Source organism: Triturus cristatus, chromosome 9 (genome assembly GCF_964204655.1).
Source record: "Triturus cristatus chromosome 9, aTriCri1.1, whole genome shotgun sequence".
Lineage (NCBI taxonomy): Eukaryota > Metazoa > Chordata > Amphibia > Caudata > Salamandridae > Triturus > Triturus cristatus.
This window is the reverse complement of record NC_140592.1, coordinates 1,147,404,722-1,147,429,872: the sequence shown is the minus strand read 5'-3', so window position 1 is coordinate 1,147,429,872 and position 25,151 is coordinate 1,147,404,722. Positions and strand designations below refer to the sequence as shown.

At 43.6% G+C, this 25,151-nt stretch overlaps 1 protein-coding gene across 1 annotated transcript in view; it reads left to right on the top strand.

Annotated features, from left to right (window-relative positions):
* Nucleotides 1-25,151, top strand: part of PLA2G4F (phospholipase A2 group IVF) — a 238,999-nt gene that overhangs the window by 89,180 nt on the left and 124,668 nt on the right. The window contains exons 6-8 of the mRNA XM_085627089.1: nt 463-505; nt 9,872-9,938; nt 11,866-12,014. Of these exons, the coding sequence (XP_085483215.1) occupies nt 463-505; nt 9,872-9,938; nt 11,866-12,014 (259 nt within the window). The remainder of the gene's footprint in view (nt 1-462; nt 506-9,871; nt 9,939-11,865; nt 12,015-25,151) is intronic.

Sequence of the window (25,151 nt, the reverse complement as noted above, 5' to 3'; positions counted from 1 at the left end):
GCCACTGCAGCTTGCACCACACAATTCCTCTCTCATCCTGCTAATGATAGTAACAACACAACTACTAATCGTCACACTCCTACAAGTGTGACAGTTCGGACAGTTTGAGACCCTTCAAAGCTATAAGTAAGGCTTGGGCGGCAGGTAATAGTCATTTTTAATGTATATTTCATTAATAATTTACTGTTGTTGTGGTTGTCTCTAAATTAGCTAGACAGTGCCACCTTGTGGCAGACTGTCACAAGCCCCGGCGTTGACAATTAAGTGCTGGTGTTGAGCATAGGAAACCCCCCGCTCAAATTAAGCACTGCCTGATCTGCAGTTTAGCTGAATCGGGGCTGCTTGAGATCTGGTTCAGTGGTGAACATTCAAGGGGTGAAGGGTATAGAATACTGAACAGACAGAAGTGTTGTATTTAACGTGTGAATAAAAATGTTTAGAAGTCTGTGTTTTTCTCCACAGCAATGACCCTCCTGCAGAGGTTATCACAAATGGAGTCCTAGTGGTAAGTGAACAGGGTGTCTTATAAAGTTTTGGTGGAACTGATTGGAAATTAAATTCATGCCATAATGTTTGACCACTGCAGACAAAGACATGAGTCTGTCAATTTACATTCAGTACACCCACTTAACACTGACATGACGTCTGTATTGCTTCCATGGTATTAGATTAGATGCATACATGGCAATCTTTTGAATCAAAAATGCAGGTAAAAGTCTGGTGTTTCAGAGGGTCAAGATGAATGGAGAATGAACACTTTTGGGAGAGTGATGTGGGACCACATTAAAGTCTATGGAGGCATTTTGTTTGTTAGTTGAGAAGCAGGACGAATAAATCGGCATTTTCGTTCCCGACTGTCTCAATTAATTTCAAACCTATTTATTATGCTTAACTAATTAAAACCATAGCATACATTGAAAACGTTTAAAATAGAAATATCTTGCTCATATACAATAAAAAGGCACTATTAAAAGACCCATGTATTTACCACCAATAAACAATAAAAAGAAATGTCATTAAGGGATAAGCTCAAGTTACAACATGACAGAGACCTACTGGATCTCCTACTAACAGCGGCAGTTAAAATAGTACTCACCAAATGGAAAGATACAACCAAGGCAACTTTCAAGGGTTGGCTCAACTGGGTGACGTACCTCAGAGGCGCTGACAGTACTGCCCTGCGAAACTCACCATGGATACAAACCTCTAGGGGAATGTGGGCGTCCCTGGACGAGCTCCTAGACCCCTATGAACCACCATGAGTAGAACTATCAAAGGGAATCAAATGGCTCTAAACTACACCCCCACAAGATCAAAACACGAACGAGAGGGAAGTAAACTTCTGGTATACTATCTCTTCTTCTCTTTTCCCTAATCTTTAGCCTTTCCCCTTTCACTCATTCCTATTCTCTTAGTGGGACAGTGGATAGGGGGACAGCCAAACATACTGTGTAACTGTATTATCAACAACACAGCCAGTTTGAGCTGCCACCCTGTGATGACAAAGCGTAGACGAATATATGTGTAAAAAAATCAATAAAAATATGTTGAAATAAATTTAAAAAAAACTTCTGCTCAATGCTCTTGTAAGTCTATAAAGATTGTTCCAGATAGTGGCTATTCTGATGTAGGTTGATTCACAGCCAGCATGGACGAGTTTTTCAATCTCTTTGCAGTTATATCAAAAACATTAGTAATCCGACAGTTTAGCTGCACTTTCTCTGAATTGAAGCACAGCATTGCCGCCTGTCTGAAGGTCCTAACTCCATGCTGTCTGAAAATTGGTTTTAGCAAGGTTATCCTTATATCCCTTAGGTTGCTACAGATGCAAATGACGTGAATGAGGTCCTCCACACCACGGCCGCACAAACGACAGAGCCGGTCGCCTCCTCTTCTCTCCCAAGGAGGTAGAAACTGGTTGATAGGGCCGACTATCTCAATTAGTCATCTGTCCAGATGGACAACCTTGACTTCCATCACCGAAAATTCTGTTGGAAGTACAAGGCAGGCCTGGCGTCTGGATAACACCCTATATCGATCACAAACAATTTAAATTCAATCAAATAATACAGTCACGGAGTAGCTATCCGTCACACCTGTGAAATTCTGAACTGTTTTTTTTCTTCTAGGGGCGTAACGCAGGCCCCTGCAGCACAAGAGAGCCCCCAACCCTTCAGCCCCCCCCTTATTTAGCCTAAGGGCAAAACATATCTGTAAGATATACAGGCGGTAAGCAGGCCTCTCGGCCCATTCTGTGGGGGTTATTTTGCTTTACGCCACTGCAACCGATCTCCAGTGCACACATTGCTAGGCCAGCTGTACCTTGTACTTGATTTAAAACATTTTTTAAATGTTTTTTTTAAAATGTTTTATAACACAATATCAAAACAAATATGCAGTCAGTAGAATGCATGGTGAATATATTAAGCACACTCAATGGAAAAAGATATTACGACAGACATGGCCACAAATTAGCAAATTTTTATCAGCATTCAGAACGAGCGTGTCTCAACTATGTGGAAGTCCAGCCAAATGAAAGTGAACTTACTAAGGTAAACATAGATGACTGACTTCCTCGACTCACCTTCCTATGACAGGTAGTAAAACAGTCTCTGCAGTTCCAAGGCGGTTCTGCAAAAATACCCCGTTTCGGAGGGCAGACATGTCTTTTTCACGGAGGAAGGACGTCGTGAATTATTTACAGACTGTTTTTTCTCTCTCAGATATCCCCGTGTGCACATACCTGTCACTCATGTAAATAGTGGCTAATCTGGCCACCAGCCTGGGGACCAACGTTCCAGTCCAAGCTCCAGCACCTAGCTAGAAATTGTATGATTTGGAGCAAATTACTCATTCTCCCTGTGGATAAACTTTGTGAAATGTCTTAAATGTAATGCAGTTGTATATATGTGAAATGTAATACATTGTAATGTACTGTAGAGTGCCAAGTCAAGCGGGGGTATGTTGTCACTTGTCAGAGATGCCAAGACCTTCAATCATCAGATCATGGACCACAGGTGACATTAGCCGCATGCACACAACTGCGTAGTGTCCACACGAGTGAAACTGCTCCTTCGTGGGCAGACCAGGACATGACCTCCTATCGGTATCACCATCACCTCACCCGTAAAGCGAACCGAGCAGTGTGGTGTAGCCCATCTATATGGACTGCTGCCCTTCACTATCCAGATGGAATTTCTTTCGGCCCCTTGAGTCACCGCACATGTGCACCACTCTAGTAACATGGGTGCTGCTGCGCATGAACTGTGGTTACCATTCTAAATAACTGCCCTTGCACTCTTGTCCACAGAACAAGTGACACTACTGGCAGATTATGAAATGTCCCCACAGTGATCATTGTTGGCCGGCAGATAGAGTCCAGATCTACACTGAGTGACCAGTATCCAGGGTATTGTCATATCCAGTATCCAATGCACAGTCATCCCTAGTAACATTAAATGTGGTGAACCTCTTCTGCCTAGTGTACAATTCCAGATTATTTTGGTTGACTTTGCTCTACTTTTGACCTCTTCTTAGGAGTGAGACCTGTCCTCTTGGGTCATTCTCTCTGCATGGCTTTGGCACTTCCTTCATTGTAGAGTGAGCCACAGTAGCAGTGCAAGTGAACACCTGCCCACTCACAGCAGAGCCATCTATTGTACCTGTGACCTTCTTTGGAAACATTTGTGAGAAGTGCCTTCATGTTTAATAACATGGACCAACCAAATGAGCCTGCATCAATATAACATTTTAAAGGGACCACTGATCATGTGCACTATTTTCTCCAGGATCACCTTGTAACCTTGTACTGTGCCATCCTGAATGTGCAGCCCAGGGCCTCTGCCTTACCATCTAGATGGTTTATGAAAAACAATTGGTCCTTCAAACAAATATAAGTAAGAGAGCAATGAATATAGACCAGAATCAGTGCTATATTAAGTTACGATGTCCAGCCGGACATTTAGATTTAATATTTTAACCGTAATTATTCGAAATCAAACAGAGCGTAATAGAGTGGGACACAGTCCTGTATCCTTCGACAAAGAAAACATAAAGACAATCACATATATTTTTTCAGGCAAAACAAACGAGCTTATCGCCAATGCAGATAATGGGGGCAAGCTTTTAAGAAGTAAACAGTAATGCACTAGCTTTAACACATGAGTTTAACGTGCATGCTGTTTAAAGAGTCGACGACGTTTCGATCTATAACAAGATACATAGATCATCATCAGGACGAGAGATATAACAAGCCTGAAAGCACACTGTCTGGATAGCGAGTGCAGGGGAGGAGGGATCCAAGGGTTAAGGGCTGTTGCTGAGAGAGCTAACTATGTGTGAGACGGATGGAACCCATTTCTGAAAAGGGAATAGCCAATTCGAGGGTGGAGTGCGGCACCGGTGGAATTGTAAAACCAATGGGGCGTCCGCGGCAGTTCACGGCCACTTGCCAATCACAAGGGAAGCCGTTAGGTCTGTCAGTTCGGAATGAGCAGGATCGCTTACCAACTAGATGGAGGCAGCCATTTTCCAAACGTTTGGGTTTCTTCAGACGAGTTAACAAAATTCCTTTCAAGTCCATGTATCTTGCAATAAGGTTCCTCTGTTATAAAGGAGATGTGTTTGTCTGTTCTTTCCAATCTTGTGTTATAGTTACAATAGCAGGGACTGTCATGATAGCAAAGGCTGCATCACAGGATTGTATTTTGTCACTGTGAGGTGAGGTTAAAAAGGGCTATTTTAGTTACATTTTACAATCTGTTTAGCATGATCTGCAAAAATGGGTGCAAGATGGGTATAAAACAGAACTGATTACCCAAGGATGATATATGCTCCCAATAATAAATCTGTGCTCAAAAAGTAGGTGGGAACTGTTGGGATTAGAGTTCCCAGACTTAGGTTTGTACGCATATCTATGTTTTACATGATACCTGTAGGCCGCCAGTGTTTCTAGTTTTTTCCAGCCCTTTGGCCTCCTTTGAGTGGTTATCGTAATCAGGAATATCCCAAGCGGTGGTAGCCCAGGTTTCTAGAACTATAGTCACGTCATGTGACATCAGATAGTTTAGACGGTCACCATTACCCAGTTTCTGGGGTATTCCTGCAATGTTCCAGGAAATAATTGAGCTATTTTGGGCTGATTGTGGCACCTATGTATGTATGACCTCTGACCCTGGAATAGTCTGAGTTCGCATTTAGGGGTATCACTTCTCTGGGGGAGTCCATGTGCGCGAGTGCTCCCACAAATGAATCGCTGCTTTATAGTGCCTTCATCTTCTCTGTGTTGATATGCATTTTTATTAAAAGTTTTGGGCTCTTAAAACTCTCCTTATCAAAGATGGCTATGCCCCTTTTTTATGGGCTTAGGGCTTCTTGTTAAAATTCCCTTTGGGGGTAGCGGTATCCTGGTTGATGGTGTTTGGTTTGGCCGGGACGAGTGGCTGATAGCCCGAGAATGGGAGTGGGCTTAGTACTATTCTGATGTCTGAAGATGGATCCACTAATCATGCTGACTTGATCATACATGTAATTAAATTTGTCCTCCCATTCCCTATCAGTATACACTAGAATTGGTTTCTGTGCTAGATTGATGGTGGTTTACGACTTGTGGAGCGTTCCGCTTCACTGTGTTGTCGCCAGCTTTTCAAACAGCAATTTGTAAGTCTTCCTTGGATCTTTTATCCACTTTGACACCACTTGATCCATACGTCTTAGCTTCTGGTAATCGGGCAATAATAGGCTTGCCGGAAAGAATATAGACTTTGTGCTGGGCCAATCTATTTCCGTCATTCAGACTTTTAGGAGATACTCCACTTTGTTAATTTTTTTTTGTGGTTGTCGGGCAGGCGGATCGCAAAACGCGACTGTCTTTTCTCACTTGAATGTCCTGTGTGTGTAATGTTTTAATGACAATTTTGCCTTCCCATGAGGAGCCGACTGGTTAAGCTGGACCCGAGCTGGTATATTTGTGTATTGAGTTACTATTGATGGACAGTATTTGGAGGCACCATATGACCTTTTGTGTGTGCATATGCAGGGTTATTCTTTTGCATTTGCTCAATTTGTCCTAGCTTCTTTAGCTTCTTTAGCTCCTTCCTTAAGTCAGTAATCTCACCAAGGAGTTTATTTATTAGAACCTGTAGGTCAGAGCAATTGCCCCCTCCTGCAATCTTTTCCTGGGATATGCTCATCAAATGGTCTTGAGTGCCACTAAGCTTTTGCAGGTCTGAGCCATGTTGCTTTTTATTTATTGCCGTTGCTCCCTACTCTGCTATTTTCGGGTCTTAATCTTCATTCACCGCATTTCTCTGTTGCGTGATCTCTCTGTTCAGACTTGAATTGACTCTCTTATTTGGTCTTAATTGCCTGCTAAGGTTTGCCAGCCATAGCTCTTTTCAATGCAGAGTTGGAGCTCCCTGGGGTTTGTGCCCCTTTCGGGACAGTTGAATAGGGGTCCCTTGTTTGACCTGTAAGTGGCCTTTTAGCAGTTGTCAGTGAAGATGTTGAATTAAGTGTTGGAGAAAGTTGCTTGACTGAAGACAGAAAAAAAGGCTTGGATTGAGGCTTCAGTGTGAGCAGCCCTCTTTGGGTGGGAATGTGCATTTCTCGAGATTATTGCTGGTGTGAGTCCATTACCGCAGGACGTTCCTTGGTGGGCTCTGAGAAGTCCCACTTTGTTGTGGCTTTAGTGCAGTCTATTATCAGGTCTTTCTCACAGGCAATATCCACAAAACAAAATTTCCCTATGGGCATTTAAGACCTCGAGTTCTTCAAGGGAAAAGTGCCCGGGAGACCAGGATGGGACTCCAAGGTCATCTTGGCTACTTGAAGTGATACCTGCAGAACCACAAGAACCATAGGGGGAACTGCTAGTTAGATCTATGCCATGAGTTTCGCAGATTTCTACATTTGCATCTGCTTGTGCTTCTGCTGAGCCCACCTGGACTTTATGATTAGTTTTATATGCTTTATTGTTCACTTTGTGGGGAAGAGATGTGGGTTTTGACCTTCTGTCGCCTGGTGATAGGCGAGTCCTATGGCATGCCTTTTAATGGCTCCTACTTATTCCACAGCTGTGACTGTGACTTTATCTGTGTCTGCGGCTCCTGCAGGTCCTGCGATTCCTGTGACTCCTTCAACTCCTCCGCCATGAGATGGTCAGTGTGATTTGCAGACATGTGGTGGATCTCAACTATATGCACTCTTGAGTCTGCTGGGCGCCCTCCTTGTCTGGTATTTGGGGTTGTGACTATGGACTCCTCCGCGACCCTTAGCTTTTGACGACAGCCTGGCCAGTTAATCAAGAGGTTTGTTTGGATGAGGATGTGTACTCAAGGCAGAGGAAGGCCAAACGACTCTGTACCTGCTCCCAACCCATCTTCGCTGGATTCCTCTGATTTCCAAGGCATATCGAAACTCCCAAGAGATTATTGCAGCTGCAATGCCCCTATGGAACTTCAGTGCGCTGGAGGCGGGATGCAGGGAGCAGAGAGGGAAGATAGGACAGCAAAGTCTGTTCTAAAGCCCATTCGCGGTGTCAGGCTTGCTGTCTTGTTGAGCGAGACCTGTGCTTCCCCGCCATGCTGCTCAAATCCACCTGCATAGTTCTTAGTCACTGTTCTCTGCATTGGCCACCTAATGACCAGGTGGCCCGGTGGAAGACCGGTAAAATACAGATAGAGTCAATAGCGCTCTTGTGCTAATGGGGACACTCAGAACGCTGACACCTCCCCGGCTCGCCGAATATGCATGGTGTATCACGGTAGGGAAAATGGAATGCAATCCAGTTAAGCAGGCAGAATTAAAACACCAGGGGCCGTATTATGAATTTTCCTTGTTTGCGCCGGGCGCATCTATTAAAAGGTGCGCCTGGTGCAAACAATGAAAGTGCACCCTATTACGGTGAATGCACTGCCTCCCGGGCAGCTTATTCATGTGAAAACACGATGCGGCTGCAAGCAGCCGCTCTGTGTTTTCACAGTGCAGGCGGCACCCGCCTGCACTTTTACAAGAGATTAGAGATCCGTTTGCAGGCGGGTGCAGTCAGTGACTGCACCTGACTGTAAGGGGATGTCCTCCAGAGGGCTGCTCTCAGGAGGAGCACTCACAGTGCACCACCTTTTAGGTGCAGCACTGTGAGTGCGCCCCCTGGGAGCTTCTTTGCCTCTTAGCCGGCTTTGGTAATAAGGCGTGTGTGCAGAAGCAAAGGAATTCCCTCATTTGCATGGGGCATGCCCCCGTGCAAATGAGGGACCCCTCCTTAAGTTAGCCCTGGCGCTTTAAGTGCGCTAGCGCTATCGGTATTACTGAAGGGGACGCACAAGCTACGCTCTCTTATGTAATACCAAAGTGCCCCGGGGGCACGCAAAGTGGGCACAAACGCCTGTTGCGCCCCTCAGGACACTTCCTGTAATTCGGCCCCAGGGTCCCACCAATGTACTCCGATACATATATCATTGCATTAGTCATACCACTGCACTTACGTCCCCAGAATGCAGCACCCAGAGACAGGAAGAGTACAGCATCGCTAATCTGTCTCGCACTCCTGAGAGAGAGGCAGCTCAGAAGCGGCTGCAGGCACAACAAACGCTGAGCAGCAACCACGACGGGGGAAGATGGGCAGAACGATCCAAAATCGATCGTCACCTGCTGCCGAACACCATCCCGCCATCCGCCACGTGCACTTGCCTATAATGGCACTGGTCTAGAAAATTCCAAAAGGCGATGAGGCAAGTGTGGGTGTGGGCGGCAATTGGCAAACCAAAAGCAGCGGATGCAAGGTGCGCTCGCTGCATCAGCAGCTACGCCGACCGCTGCCACCACAATGCACTGCAGGCACTCCGCGTAACGACTAGAGTGCGCGACTGAGCTGACTAAGCTGGTCTCATTCCAAGGGCCACTAACTCCTATCAAAAATTTGAGTGAGAATTTTCCATGTGCAATTGAACAATTTAAAATGATCCACATACTATTATAATTTATATGTTTGGGGCACAGTTTTCACAGGAGGTGGGATTTGACGGGACATTTTACTCTATTGTTCCCAATATGGGCCCATTTTGGGTTCAATTTTCACCCTAAAGTGAACTCTTAATGTTGTTTCCTGTAATGTATGATGGTGTAGAGGTTATTATGGTTTAGATAGAATGCTCAATTATGAACATCTCCAGTCTGACTGGAGAGCTTAACATTAGTTTTGCGCGTCCCAGAACCATGATCACATTTTATTGCAATTTGGAATTTTGAAACTACTTATTGTTAGTTAATAAGTAAGGATATTCTTCTTGGTACGGAAAACTGTTATGAAATCAAGAAAATTGCAGTTCACAAAAAGGATGACTATCGAAGGCAAATTCCTTTCATCGAGAATTTAGGGCTAAAAGTCTTCGTTGAGCAGATCCAGGATGAAAGAGTGCTTCTTGCCTTGGAACATGATCGACTGATTGTTTAGGAAATACACAGCCTTTTTGTCAAGTGCCATTTTGTTTACTTTATTTGCACCCTACACGCAGGCCATATGTGCATAAGTGCAATACACCAGTGCTGATGTGGATCAATTTAAAAATGGAACACTGTCTGACACTTCTCTCGAAAAGAAACTATTTACCCACTTTAGGTATCTAGTTATTTGTATTTGTTATTAATTACTGTTTACTAAAATGCTATAAAATCAGGGTTTTCAATTAAGGAAAAAAAAAACAAGAGATAGCCGGGGTTCAAGATGCATATCTGTGTACTGTCAGTCCCTGCTGCATCAGCGGAAGTGGGAGGAGTCAAATGGTTGTGATGTCACTCCACCCCTTGTGTTATTTGGTGAAATACCAGGTCTGCTCGGTTAAAGCTGAAGCTGTGAATATTGTCTTTATCACAGGCTAATCCCTGCTTGTCTGTTCAAGGCACCATCAGTGGAATGACAAAGACACCACACAACAGGGACGGTAAGTGAATCTTTGAGAGGCCCCTCACAATGTTGTAGTGTGTACACCAGAAGAGATGGAACTGTTGGAAATGTAGACATTTTGAAAAGAAATGCTATAATATTCAAGGTGTAAATAGGGTCTAACTTCTCTTTGCTTAGTTTATCCGAATTCTGGCTACCAAATACAAAGGAGTGTGCTTGGTTCTCTCTAATAGTCTTTTCCTGTGAGTGTCATACTTCTTGAATTCAGGAGCCATGTTGAGGGACAGTAATGCTGCTTCGTTAGTCCAAGTGCCCCTTACACACAAAATAACCACAATGTGCGCCTGGTAGCCAACATGTGCCTCTAATGTACCTCATTTCACATGCACCCTGCAGTGCACAAAACACCTTCATTTCTGTGTGTCACATTTCCAACTGTTGTTGGTTTTTCTAATTCACAAGCTCGGAAAGTGCATCCCGCATGCCTTCAACAACCAGCTTTCATGTCTATTTTTGTTTTTTGTCTTTACAGTCGTAGTTACTTCACATTCTGGTACATGGGGAAAAGCTGTGAAAGCCTGAAATAGACAGACCCTGATGGATCCAGAAAGGATAGAAGGCGTCTCCCTATAATTAGTGCCCTCTCCTTTCCCCTGTTGGTGCTGTAAACAGAGACAGCTCTGGGGACTCAGCAAAGGCTGCTCAAGGCATAGGAGCTTACTTTAGGACATGCCTTGAGAGTTTTGGGTAGGGTTGTCATTGCAGAATATAAGAGCTGAGTCTGTTCAGCATCTCTGAGCACATCAGCCAGATACTGAATAATGGCGCGAACCCACTATCCAGCCTTAGTCAGTGCATCCGGGTTCATTAACCTAACCTGCTATCTAATGACATGGTTCATAACTGTGTGTGATGTAGTCAATACCAAGGAGAACGCACAGGATACACAGGGGTAGGCCTCGGATTAGCTAGAAGTTACCAGCCAAGTGCACAATGAAACTATGTTGTGGATAATGCACACAGATTTAGGTGCAAACCCAGTGAATAGCTGAAAGCATAAAAGATGCACTCAGCATGCAGGGGTGACGCCATTATACTGTCCAGGTAGATTCACATTATGCAATTTGTTGCACTTACGTAAAGTACGGAAAGACGCTTAAGCAACTGGTCTTGCGCTCGTCCATTGTTGTGCCTTTTAGGTTGGCTTTTGGGTTAAGAAAGTTTTCTTTTCTTTGAACTAAAATAAACGTGAAACAATGTTTTTTTCTGCAGACACATTTTCGAATTTGTCTCAGAGGTTACTGTGCTTCTCAGACAAGACTAAATGCAACATGACAAAATGAATTAAAATATTAAACTAAATGAGTGAGAGTTCAGGACAAGTGTTTTAAAAGAAGAAAAAGGTCAGATTGTTAGCAACATTTCAAATCCCAAGTGGAAGACAGTTCATGTGACATTGATAGCTGATTGCACTTCATGTCTCTGGATCTTAAAAAGCGCGGTCCTTCGTACAGCAGCGGCCTATACAATGTTCTTGGACTTTAAGACGGATTTTTGTATCTATACCCTTAGAGAAATTGGCAAACCCCAGACATTTTGATTTAAAGACCGCAGGCGAGTCAGCCAGAATTAGACTGAGGTCAACTGACCGAGGTGAGGGTGTCAAAAAAACATTTGCACAACTTGGATTCTGGAAAGACATCATGGTAGCCACTAGGACCGCCCTAACCCGCCCAAATTTAGGAAAGAGATGAAGACCTGCCTCTTGAAAGGACATCAAATCATAACAGTATGATACTACAGCTGCACTGCTTCAGAACAAAGAACCCTTAAGTGCTACTGAAAAATGCAAAGGCACTGTCCTTTCAGTATGGAGATAATATACTATTTAAAAGTAATTTTAAAATAATTAATCCTCTCTTTGCTCAGACTTATAATTTGTATCCTCTCTTCTTCCTCCTCAGCAAAGCCACAGTTCAAGTTGTCAATGCCTGGGGCTTATGAGAAGGAAGTACTGGTCCCTTACAGCCATTCATCCAATGAGGAGGGCAAGATACCTTTTGTCTTTCATGTAGATGGCGAGTTACATCCTGAGCTGGAAGTGTCAATTCAGGTATGCGAGGCAAAGTATGGACTTTCTTCAATAATTTGTCCTAATTGGCAGGCAGACATTTAAACAAGTTTGCCTCGTCTATAATTTTCAAAGCTATATTCTATATTTTCCATAGCCATTGTCACAGAAAGCTTTTTCACTCATGTACGATTTTCCTTCTCTGTTTTTCCTTTGTCTTTCTGTGTCAATTTATCTACCATTCCTAGGTATAGCATCAACAATTAGAACATCATTTAAGGACTTAGGGTTTCTACCAAGACAACATTTGTTCTGATATTTCCTTCTGCTCTTGTTTTTATAGTGGTTGTGGAACTCGATTTCAGGTATTTTTTAGATTCCCTGTTCAGAAGGCATCTCCTCCCTTTTTTCTCCTAGGCCCCTTTTTGAGGCTTATCAAAATGATACTGCAGTTTTAAGTAGTTTATTCTTCCTTGCCATAGCTCCCTAAAGTTCTCTATTTATTACGTCTCCCTATATTTCTCAGCTACAAATACCTTTTGTCAATTTGGTGCTCCTGCAGATAAAGGAACTTGACATAAATTACTTTCTACACTATTCCAGTTGAAATCCTAGAATCCTGAAAACATTCTCCCAGTTGGGTAATTCATTCAGTTGTGAGAGACCTGATTGTTTTTGTCAGTCTAATCTAAATTAGTGAGAATTCTCCTAGATTGACTCTCCTGGGTCTTTTTACAGTTAAAATCTGATTCTAAATTATATTCTATTGACATTGCAATTGTTGGTTGACTACTTCAACTCAAGTGGCCTTCCTTTCACCTGTGATGTTTCTTATCTTGCTGAAAGTTTCTTTAAAGAACTCCACCCAGATTTAGATATGTTAATCTCAGTGCATGTCCTTTTGCTACTCATCCTGGCTGTTAATATGCATCTAAAATCCCTTAGCAATCTTTATTACGTGTGGGAACTTCACGATAGTTCCATCTGTTAGAACGTTTTTTTTCTTTTCCTTTACCATGATTTAATAGGTCTTGCTTATGCGCTATACCTTCCTGTGATCACCTCCTTGTCTAGTCAGTGGATTTGGTAATCTTTAGTATCTAAGCGTTCTGTATCAAAACAAGATAGTCACCTATAAGAGGTCCACTTTTCTTAGGCCTAAAGGTAATTGCTGAAATTAGCAGTAATAGATTTTAAAGGTGCAGTTTACTATTACATAATATCTCACAACCCAATGTTGATACAAACCCATACACAAGAGTAGATAGAGTGCGGCAGCTACTAAATTTCTGGATCTTCGGCCCTTTCATTTGCATATTCTACTAAATGATCTTGAGTAAACAATTGTGTTACTGAATAATTTACATATTCAATCCAATCAGCGAGTTTGAGTTGAAAATCATATTTGCAGCATTTGTGATAGGGCAATGAGACCAGAGAATGAAGGGGTGCAGCAAGTACTGGACTGGTAGTAAGAGGAGTCAATGAAAGTCAGAGAAGAAAGAAATTAAGTCCAAATTGGTATTACCTGTCACAGAAATCAAGAAGGACAGTGGATACAGAAAATGGAGGTGCCCTGGGAATCTGTAGCTGTAAAATAGAATGCAGCAAGTGAAGTATTGTTACATTCACTGACAGCAAAAATAATGATAATGTTGATGAAGTGTGAGATTGCCCAAAGGCGTTTTGGTGCTGATGTCTGCTCGATGTCACATTGTGTTCTGCTAATTAAGCAGCCTAGATGTAAAAAGCTAGGTTTTGAGTTGTTTTCTAAGCAGAAATGTTGGGCTGGTCTTTACCTGTTCCAAAGTTTACAGGTGGCGGAAGTGAAGATTCTGCTGCCCCAAGTCACTTCGTAAATTTTAGGAGGCTCTACTGTTCTTGATGTAGTTGAATGAAGGGCTCTCCTAGGTGTGTATTATTTGACTTTTGCTTAATGTGCTCAGGCCTGTATCATGAAGAGATGTGTGGGAAGTGCGTAATGCCTTAAGGCTATTCGCCTCCCAATAGGAAGCCAATGTAACTCCAACAATGCATGTGAGCTGATTTAAGCTTTGGGATTCTCTTTAAGAGACGGGCTGCTTACGTTTTGCAACATTTGCAGTTTGTTTAGAATTCGTTGTTGGGCGCCCTTGTGGAGTGTGCTGCAGTAATCAGGTCTGGAAAGCACCAGAGCAATGATATAACGTTTTCTGCAAATCGAATTGAAGAAATGGGACAATCTTTCTCAGAGCTCTTAATAGAAAAAAGCAGGTGGAGGTGAGCTTGTTAATCTGTCTTTAGAAGGTCAAACTTACATCAAAGATTACTCCCAAGTTCCTGACTTTATAGACTGGCAAGGGGAGGGGGCCCAAATGTTGGGGCCACAAGAATGTATTCCAAAAGGAGATCTCTCTCCGAACAAAAAGACCTCAGTTTTCTCAATTAAGTTTGAGGCAATTTTCTTTCATCCAACTAGCTACCTCAATCATACAGTTGTTGAAGCGTTTGGCAGTGTCGTCAACATCCATTGAGATTGACACCACAATTTGCATATTGTCCGCATACAAAATTGTAGAGAATCCAGTATATCACACAAGGATTGTTCACGAGTCACTATTTTAGTGACAGTCGGATTAGAAAGAATCTTGACAGTGTTAAATAATTTCTTAGAGGAGTTTTATGCTAGGATGGATTTTTCCATGAAGTAGTTTGTTTACGCTGGGAGGGAGCAGTTGGTTGATTGCTATGGTTTTGAAAAATTTAAGGCTTCGTACCTGATTGATTGATCCAGTTTTACTAAAAAGCTGTATCTAGCTTAGGATCATTTACAAGAAAGGGCTGAAATGGGTCTAAAATAGCACAAGTTCATCTTTATTAATTTTGTTCAAGGCTCTATATTTAATGGCCTCCGTGGATGTGTCTCCTAATGGGATTGGGAAAGGGAGTTTCAAAGTGAACCTGATAGCATTATGATCTGATCATATAAGTGGGAACATAGTTTCCAGTAGCAGATCTTGGTTTCTTGAAAAGATGTCGTCCAAAACGTGCCCTGCTGTTTGCGTGGCAGTGTTAACCATTTGTTTAAAGTTGAAACAGCTCAACTTGACAATGTGTTGTTGCGTTTCTTTATTGGGTCAATCTTCCAAGTAAAAATTAAAATCACCTAAAATGGTAAAGGTTGAAAGGTGCATACATGATTCCAGGAGGTCCACTGAACGGTTCGTTCAAGGAGGTCATTGACAAACTTTAGAAAATTTGCTTGTGGACCCCGCAGCCTATAAGAGTCCATTAAAAGCCTAATTATTAGTGAATCTGTATTTAAAAATAAGAGCTTCACACTTTCATTCTGTTATATGCTCACACTTAATGTCCAGGTGCTCGAGGTAAACTACCCCTAGACCTCCAACACGTGTAGATGCACGATCCGGTCTATAGATAACATAGTGTATAGGGACCGCTGCTGCAAAGTCAGGGCCAGAAGCGTCATCAGCCCATGTTTCTGTAAGAAAACCTATCTCCGGCTCATATGTGCCAAAGATATTCTAGTAATTCATATTTGTGTTTTCTTACGCAACGGGTATTTATCAAGACACACAGTTCATTTTTGTGGCACACATGAGGGAGGTGGCAGAGAGGTCATTTTGCTTAATGTTAGGTGTATTATGTTTGAGAAGCGGCTTCGGTCTACATGACAAATGGCAGTTTACACATTGAAGGCACTCTAAGCTGTTACAAAAATCTAGCATGTTGCACAGAATATTCCTACCTAGGTGGTTACGCAACAGGCGCTACTCTCTGGTATATGTCTGGGGGGAAATTGACCAGGGGTGCCGGGTGCAGTCCGGGCGCAGTTGGGCTTGCCTTTTGTGTGCCTTTGGTGCACCAGATGTGTTTCCGCGCATCGCCTTGACTTTTATGGGGAGTTGGGTGCACTGGCAGCGATAGCTCGAAAATGCTGACCTGCTTTCTCCCGCGGCCTCAGCAAGATGGCCTTCAAGGGAGGGAAATTCACAATCCTCTCCATCAGTGGCAGATCATGAGCTCTAAAAAGCTCAGCATTATGCCATAGGAGAGCATGCAAACAGTGAAAAGTATTAAAGTGCAACTCTAGCAGCAATAATCACAATAACATTAAAATTGCCCCAAAGATTTTAGCAGAAATAATCACAATAACAATAAATTTCCCCAGAGATTTTGGTGATAAAAGCAAAGTATTTTTAAAAGCGTTAGTCGCGCTGCATATAGCGAGTGCATCTAGTCAAACAGATGTAACCGTTCTGCATCCAACTATGATAGCACTACTTTACACTTTAGACGTATGTCCTCAAGCATAACAATTTCTCTATATTCACAATAATTACCTCTACTATATTGACAGTTCTTAACCTTCTAACTTCTGTGGACTGTCACTGAATCACTACTGGAAGTGGGGAACCCAGTTGAAATAATTTTGGAGAGTGAAGCTCAAATAATACATAGAAATACATAAACAAATATGCATCAAACAAATACGAAATATTTTATTTTATTCACGAACAAAAAATACACAAAAATGTAAAGTTTAATTTGATGGGTATGCTGGAGCTTTTCCAAAATTATTTTTATTTCTAAAATTCTAAACAGCAATCTAAACTCTAGCATATCAATATTTCTTATTTGCTTCTAATGCATGCTCTCTTTTTGTGGGCGAACACCAGTTTTCAAAGTAGTCCACCCATGCTAGATTCTGTTTGTTATACGCGCTTTGCTCCCACAATCAAGCTAAGGATACCAACTTAAGCACTCATTATGATGTCGGGCCGACCGTGACCGCCAGGCCGTCGGTGGCGGACCACCCGACATCCAGGGCATCAGTCCGCCGGCCGATGCAGACGGTCAGAGTTATGATGTCTAGCAGGGGTGTAACAAAGGCCCCCGCATCCCCCGCGGTGTGGGGGGGCCCCCGAGCTGCAGGTGGCCCCCTCAGCACAGTACTCAGGCCCAATAGCTCTGATTAAATCCGGAGCGGGGGCCCCTCTGTGTGCGTGGCAGGGTGAAGAACCAGAACCTTATGGGCCTGGCGGCGCAGGGTACGCCTTAATCTCCTGAGTTCACCTGCTTTGTCGAACAGAGACACGGGACACTCCGTTAGGCGTAGAAGATAAGGTTTATTAGCTGCAGCTAAGTACAGTTGTCCCAGAAGTACTCTCGGTATGTTCTCAGGAGACTACCACTTTACTTTGTGGCGCACAATCTTTTATAACCCACATGTTGACAAAAAACACTCCCAATGCATACAGGGTTAACCAATGAGAAGAGTGTGAAAACAAGATATTAAGTAACTCAAGTAAGCCTCCCTCCCAACTGTGTTTGTCACCCTTCCCCACAAGTTAATCAGTGGTAGTGTTTATAAGTCGACTTGCAGGTGGCAGGACACATTTGTATGCCCCGGAGGACAGTTGTGAAATGAGAGAATACGAGTAAAGAATAGCGAAGGCCAGAGGATAAGATAAAGTCAGGAAACAATGGTGCGAACCAACAGATAGTTGAAACAGGGATCAGTCAGACCAGACGAGGATTAGTGGAGTCGGCCGGACCCTGACACCAGCTATAAACAGAGGCAGGAGGTTATTTGACACGTTGCAGTAGGATGAGGGAAAACAACACTTCGTTCACCGTGCCGCCTGAGTGAGGGCAACACAAAATGGCGGAATGACATAAAATGGTGGCTAAATACGAACGGGATCGGAAACTGAATTACCTCAGACCCTCCTTTTGCCATTACTCAGGCAAGACACACAGACTCATTTTAATCTGAGTCGACGTCAATGGCCATGAGATCATCAAGCTGTTGCTGCAACATCATTTTAATGCTCTCCGTCTTCCGTGGCACAGGCTTTGGGACACACATAGTGGCACAAAGATTACAGATGGCGGGGCCACACTGCATACAGAGACAACAGGAAAAAATGATGGCCAAAACCACTCCAAGGAATGTTTATACCTTCCATCCCCATTTGGACAGTAATCCCCAAAACCATTCCAATAAAGACCAATCTCCTTCGTCCTGATGAATCGACTCGGAGATCACATGTAATTTGGAGATGGCTTGGTATACCGTAGGGGCATCGTCAGGTATATAAATGCAACAGCTAGATCCGATCAATTTACAGACTCCACCACGATCCGCAAGAATAACATCCAGAGCAATCCGGTTCTGTAATGTCATGAGACGATCCGCCTGAAGTTCAGCTGTGAGATTACTCAAGGCTCCCACAGTGACATCTATGGTGGTCTCAACAACACAAACCAATTGTCTCATGTTTCTACTGTTGGCCATTGGGCCCCAAAAAGGGAGAAATCCTTTAAGGAAATCACCTCCCTCTTGTCCTGCCGTGTCCTTAGAATCAATAATCCCTCTGCCATATCTGTTTCTGTGATGTCCCGAAGGAGCAGTGTATGTAGGAGGGAGAAGAAAGGCTATATAGCATGTTCCTGAAAAATCTGTCGGTAGCCACGTATACGCTCTATCGTGGCAGACAAAATACGTGCCCTTGGATGGTACTAACGGGGGTGATTTCTGAGATGTGTGAATGTATATATAGGAACAGACACTTTTTTCTTGTCCAGTGTCAGTAGTCTGGCCATTTATTTGTAAACAAAAGTTACCTCGATGAGGCACAGTCCAAATTGGTGGAGATGTTCCCTGTTTAACTCTATCTGTAAGGCTAGTAGCGTAACGAGTCACGTTCCAAGCATCGTATGTCCGTTTCTCATCAACAGGAACCCTACTATTCTCCACAATTCTAGCCATAGGCACTATTCCTTTTATCAGAGAACCATGACTAAAATCTTGTCCACTACCATATGAACCAGCTGGACGTCTAAATCGGTTCTGATATGCATTTGAAAACATCATGAAATAGGCCCAAGCGGAACCTTCATAAGAAAATGGAAGGGCTAAATATGGCATCCCTTTTTCTGTGGTATGAGGCATAAGTCCACACACCCAACAGTCGGTTGTGTTGACTACCAATTGGTGTTGGTGCAACAACTGGACAAATGAATTGTTAAAATATTCTGTTCTCCTGATTAGTTCATGTTGGGGAAGCGTATATAATTGATGTGGGGAGATAGTAGAATGAAAAGCCAAGGAAATAGAAGTAGGAACAGGTTTGTGCTGCATAACATGAACAATCCAACCTATACAAGCCAATAAAATACTAGAAAACATAAGAACACACAATGCTATGCCACATTGACTGTACATTAATTTACAATATTCCTTTCTCATCTCTTCCTTCTTATTATTCTTTCCCAATTTGCCATCCATCCTCTAAAATCGTTGCTCACAGCAATCTTCCTTACTCACTTGGCTGTGTGTATTAGCCGTCCTATGACACTGCAAGTCCTGGGGGCCTAGCCACTATACAGGTCACGAACCAAGACTCCTACCGTGACCCTGCAACCTGGACAGATGATACATGTCACGAAAAAGATGAAAATCTCAGGTGTCCTTGACCAGTCTAGGCCTTAAATTATATCGAGTTCTGTTCAGTACAGTTTGCTCTCAATCGGAGATGTGGCGGTACTGCTTCTTGTAAAACGTTGTCATCTTCTTTTTCAGACCGAGCTCCATCTAGGTGTGCACTACTGAAAGGTACAAACCGAGGGACCTTTTCGCCTTCAAAATCACCTACACCCTTACGGACCCACTGGTCAAAAGGCAAGGGCAAGGGCACCTTTTTGCAGTGCACGCCATGGATCCAGTTCTTTTTCCCCTCGATCTTCACTGCTGTACGTGTTACTAGAAGGACCTGTCGAGGCGCCTTCCAACGAGGTTCCAAATTCCTTGTCCTCTGAAAATTTTTCACACAGACCCAGTCTCCCGGCTGGATAGAATGACCTGGGTCTGTGGAGGCCTCTGGTAAAGCGTTTTGAACCTGTTGGTGGAGAACAGGTAATTTAGTGGTGAGGTCATGCAAGTAGTCAGTCAGCATTGGATACTGTATGTCAGAATACTTTTTAGGGCGAGAGACTCCCCAAACATTAGCCGGGCGCCCAAAAACAACCTTGTATGGGCTGAGTCCCAAATGAGAATGTACAGCTTTTCTAGTGGATAGGAGAGCCATAGGTAAAGCGTCGGGCCAGTCAAGTCCCGTGCTAGCCTGTACCTTTGCAAGCTTAAGTTTGATAGTGCCGTTATAGCACTCTACCAAACCCGCTGATTGGGGATGGTTCGCTGCATGAAATGTTTGGCGAATACCAAGACCTGCACATACCTTTTTCATAATTTGGCCCACAAATTCACTTCCATTGTCACTCCAGACAATGCGCGGCAAACCAAACCTAGGGAAGAACTCTTTCAGAAGAACTTTGGCAGTGGACAAAGCAGTGTTGTCTTTCAGGGGGTAGACCTCTATCCATCTGGAGAAGGCACACACCACCACCAAAACATATTTGAGATTGTTGCATCGTTCCATGTGGATATAATCAATTTGCAACACCTCAAAAGGATATGTTGGGGGAGCAAAATGACCTGCTGGAGTTGGGGTTCCCTTTCCTGGATTATGCATCAAGCAAACAATACAATGCTTCACTAAATTATCTGCACATTTTGGAATCCCTTCGTTCAGCCACACTGGAGCCAGAAGCTTACATATGCCTTTCGCACTGATGTGGGCTGGACCATGCGCCATAGCAACTACAGGCAGTACATAGGCATCTGGTAACAGCCAACGCTGATGTTCTGACAATTCTATCCAACATCCCATCGCGTCTAACATTCCTGTACTCTCTTTCCACTTACTCAACTCTTTCTCTGTAGCCTCTGCTTGAATCGATCTCACACTTTCTATTGTTTCCTCACACATTCCTTTTTCCTTGACCCAATTTGAAGGGCCCGCAACATACATGCGACTTATAGCATCTCTGGCTGTTTCTTTCGCTACCTCATCCGCAAAAGCATTCCCACGACCAACATCATCAGTAATCCTCTTATGCGCACTACACTTTATGATTGCTATCTGGGTAGGCAAAGCAAGTGACTCAAGGAGATCAGCTACCAACTGACCATGCTGTAGTTTAGTACCGTGGGAGGTAAAGAATCCTCTTTCTTTCCACAAACGACCAAAGCTATGTGCCACACCAAACGCATACTGGCTGTCGGTATATACATTCACTCTCTTCCCCTTAGATAACACACACGCTCTGGTCAAAGCTATTAGTTCAGCCGCCTGAGCTGAATTATGTCTGATGCGTGCTGTCTTCACGATTGTATGCAAGGTGGTAACAGCATAAGCTGAAGTTGTTTCACCATTAGGGAGTTTAAATCAAGAACCATCCACCCATAGGATCCCATCCGGGTCCATTAGTGGTGTATCCTTCAAATCAACCCTACCTTTTGTCTCCTCCTCAGTACGGAGAAAACAATCATGTTGTTCCTGAATACCTTTCTCTTCTGGAAGAGGTAACAATGTGGCTGGATTTAAAGTGTTACATCGTTTGATGTGCACATGACTAGCCAAGAGCGTCGGTTCATACCCAGACAAGCGAGCGCTTGTAAGATGCTGCATTTTTGTCCTATTTAGCAAGGTATCCACTGCATGTGGTACCATGACAATAAGAGTGTTATCAAGCACCACTCCAGCAGATTGACGAATAGAAATTGCTGCTGCTGCTGTAGCTTTAACACAACTAGGCAATGCCTTGGCTACTGGATCTAATGTAGCCGAAAAGTAGGCACATGGCCGCTGCTTGTCTCCAAATCGTTGTGTTAAGACCGACAACGCACAACCCTCTCTTTCATGGACATAGAGCGTGAAGGGCTTACTGTAATCCGGAGTACCCAACACAGGAGCAGAGCACAGGGCAGTACGTAAATCAGAAAAACTCTTCTGACATTCATCAGTCCAAGGAAGGGGTTGGGGTGTGTCTTTCAAAGTGAGTGCCAACAAAGGTTTAGCCAACAAAGAAAAATTTGGAATCCACTGTCTACAATAAGAGGTAATGCCCAAAAAGGCACGCACTTCTCTTTGTGTGGATGGCACAGACATTTGTGCAATTGCTTGAATACGTTCTGGGGTCAGTCGCCTTCCCTCCTTCGACAAGAGATGACCTAGATAGGTAACCTCTTGGCGGGCATATTGTAATTTAGAAGGTGAAACCTAATGGTGAAGGTCAGACAAGTGACGCAATAGTGCAATAGTCACGTTTTTTAGCAAATATCCTCTGAATCAGCAGCAATCAATAAATCATCCACATACTGAATAAGGGTAGCACTTGGCGGCAAAGTAAAAGCATCAAGCTGGCATTTCAGAGCTTGGCTATAGATGGAGGGACTTTTGCAATAGCCTTGGGGTGCGCGCTTGAACCGGAAACTTCGGCCTCCTAAAGAGAAGCCAAAAATGTCCCTACTCTCTTCAGCAGTGGGGATGCTGAAGAAAGCATTTTTCAGATCGATAACAGAAAACCGAGCTGCCGAGGCAGGTATCATAGTTAATAGGGCAGTGATATCTGGAACAACAGGAAACTGTGGTACAACAATTTTATTAACCTCCCGGAGATCAATAACAAAACGATAAACAGGAGGCTGAGAAGGATCAGTGCGTTTAAGAACGGGGAGAACAGGACTATTGCATACATTTCCCCTCGTCTCCTCGAACACACCCTTCTGAACCAAATCATAAATAATAGCAAAAAGTGTTTTTTCACCATCATTGGGAATTTTGTATTGAGGGATGCGTGGCAATTTAGCATTGGGCTTGAGGGTAACAACATAGGGTGGGATCTCAAGACAACCAACATCATTTGTACCCGTGGCCCAAAGTGTCGCAGGGAGAGAGAGCAATTCAGGTGGAAATTGATCTTTAGACAAATACATTGGAGAAGTCAGTTTCTGCCCCAAAACTAGATGCACACCAGAAGGAGAACAATATATCGTTGCATGCAATCTTTTCAATAAATCCAAACCCAACAGATTTTCTCCGCAACCAGTCGTTAAAAGAAACGGAGCTTCCAAATCATAAGAAGCAATTGAAATAGGCAGAGGACAAGAGACCGGGCTATGAACTGGGGCGCCAGAAAATCCTACGGATACGTTTGTTAAGCCAGACAAAGGAGTTTGGAGTGAATAATAGAACTTCTCATCGCACCAGTATCTAAAAGAAATGGCTCTGAAACACCCATTGTAGTGACATTAACATAAGGCCCATTCTGATCTACTGGAATCGATACAACTCCCTCACTTTGTCTATGGCTGTCCTAGTTAGCGTGAAGACCGTCATTCTCACCTTCAACATAGTAATCATCATTGTAATACTGTGTAGACTGAGTATTTTGCTGGTCAAAGTAGTTCATAGAATGTGGAGGTGGAAGGGAACGCTGTGTCTGGGGCGACATACCTCGACCTCTACCCCTGGGTGCTAACTGGGAACCACCACGACCTCGTGGAGTAGATAGTCCTCCATTACGCTGTAATAAAACCGGGCAGCTGTTCTTAAAATGACCTTCCTCCCTACAATAGGCGCATTGGTTAGGACCTAACAAAGGCCGCGGAATATAGGGCTCAGGCTTTTGAAACACCCTCTGAAATTGGGGAGGCTGTTGAAACTGGCGCTGAGCAGAGCGAGGAGGATAAGCTTGTTGCAGAAGAACCTTCGTTTTTAATTCTTTAGTCTTTTTCTCTTGCTTATCTTTTTCCTCTTTATCCTAGTTGTCGTAATATTGTGCAGTAGCCAATATCTGAGCCGAAGAAGAAACAGCCCATAAACTTGCAGAGTCTTTTAACTTATGTGACAACTCGGGGAGCAAATTGAATACAAATGTATCTACAAATAATCGCTGTCCACCCTCCGTAGTCATATCCTGACCACTGTGATCAATAAACGTCTCCTCAAAACGAGTGAAGAAATCGGAGACACTCATCTTTCTTCTGTTTACACGCGGCTAATTTATCCCAATTAACTCGTAAGGCGGGCATCATTGTTTTCATTAAGGTAATAATCCTACCAGGGAGTTCTGTGATCAAAACATCAGGCTTAGCACCACCTACTTGTGCTCTATCCGAGGCAGTTATAGCATTCCATGTACCACCCAATTCTTGAGCGTGATCCTCTCTACGAATCCGAGCCCATAACGCTTGTGGGACTACATTTCCCATCAACATGTCAATATCGGCTAAATTCATAATACAGGCATCAACAGTCTGGGACAATTCTTTATAGTAACCAGCAGGGTTTTTACGGGGATCCGGTAAAGATTGTTTGAGGGCCAAAACATCAGATCTCTTCCAGGGGACATGTACCCATATACGCTGGAAGTGAGCGGGAATAGCTGGATTATTACCTGCTTGCGCAACCTCTTCCCTCCATATCGGAGGAACCTCTCTCATTGGGTAATGTTTCAATGTCTGCCGAACAGCAGGATCAGAATCAAGAAAAGTTTGTGAAGGAAATGACGACCTAAAAGTAACAAGTGTCCTTACGGCATCCTCAACCCTAGAACCCACAATGAGTCCTTTATCGAAATTAGCCTGAACATCCAACAGACCCTGGGGAAGTAAATCCAAATCCATATCCTCCCATTCTTTAGCGAGAGTGTCACACATAACATTAAATACATATCTCTGCGTGGGCGCCTCCCACTGATGAAAGGTGATCATGATATCTTTCACAATATACTGGGGACCCTTCTCGATCCATTTGCGAGCGAGAGAGTCCAATACCACCCGTTCGTCGAAACCTGGAAGTTGACTACGAGACTGTCTTCGAGAGAAAGCCGGAGACATATTCAAAGTCTCAAAGAAAGGGGACAAGAAACCCGAGACAGTATCTGTTATTTGTTTGCGCACAGTAGGAGAATTAGACATAAGGACAGGGGACAAGGTATTAGGCGATACAGGAGAGGAACTGGCAGTTATAAGGGGAGCCGAAGGCAAAGAAGATTGAGGTTCAGGCGATGGAGACAAAGGAATCGGTGGCACGAGAGGTGGGAGTGGCAATACCGGAAGGGGCAAATGTGGAAGAACCGGAACAGGTGGGGGAACAACAGGCAACCGAACAGGTTGTAACAACGGGGGTGCATTAGCACCTTGTACATAGGGTGGAGGCAATCTCAATAGGTGAGACATCAAAGGGTCTTCCTCCAGATCCTTACTTTTATCAGAAGGGGAATTAGGCAACACCGGATAGCATCTATCTATTGCCATACGATGCTGTC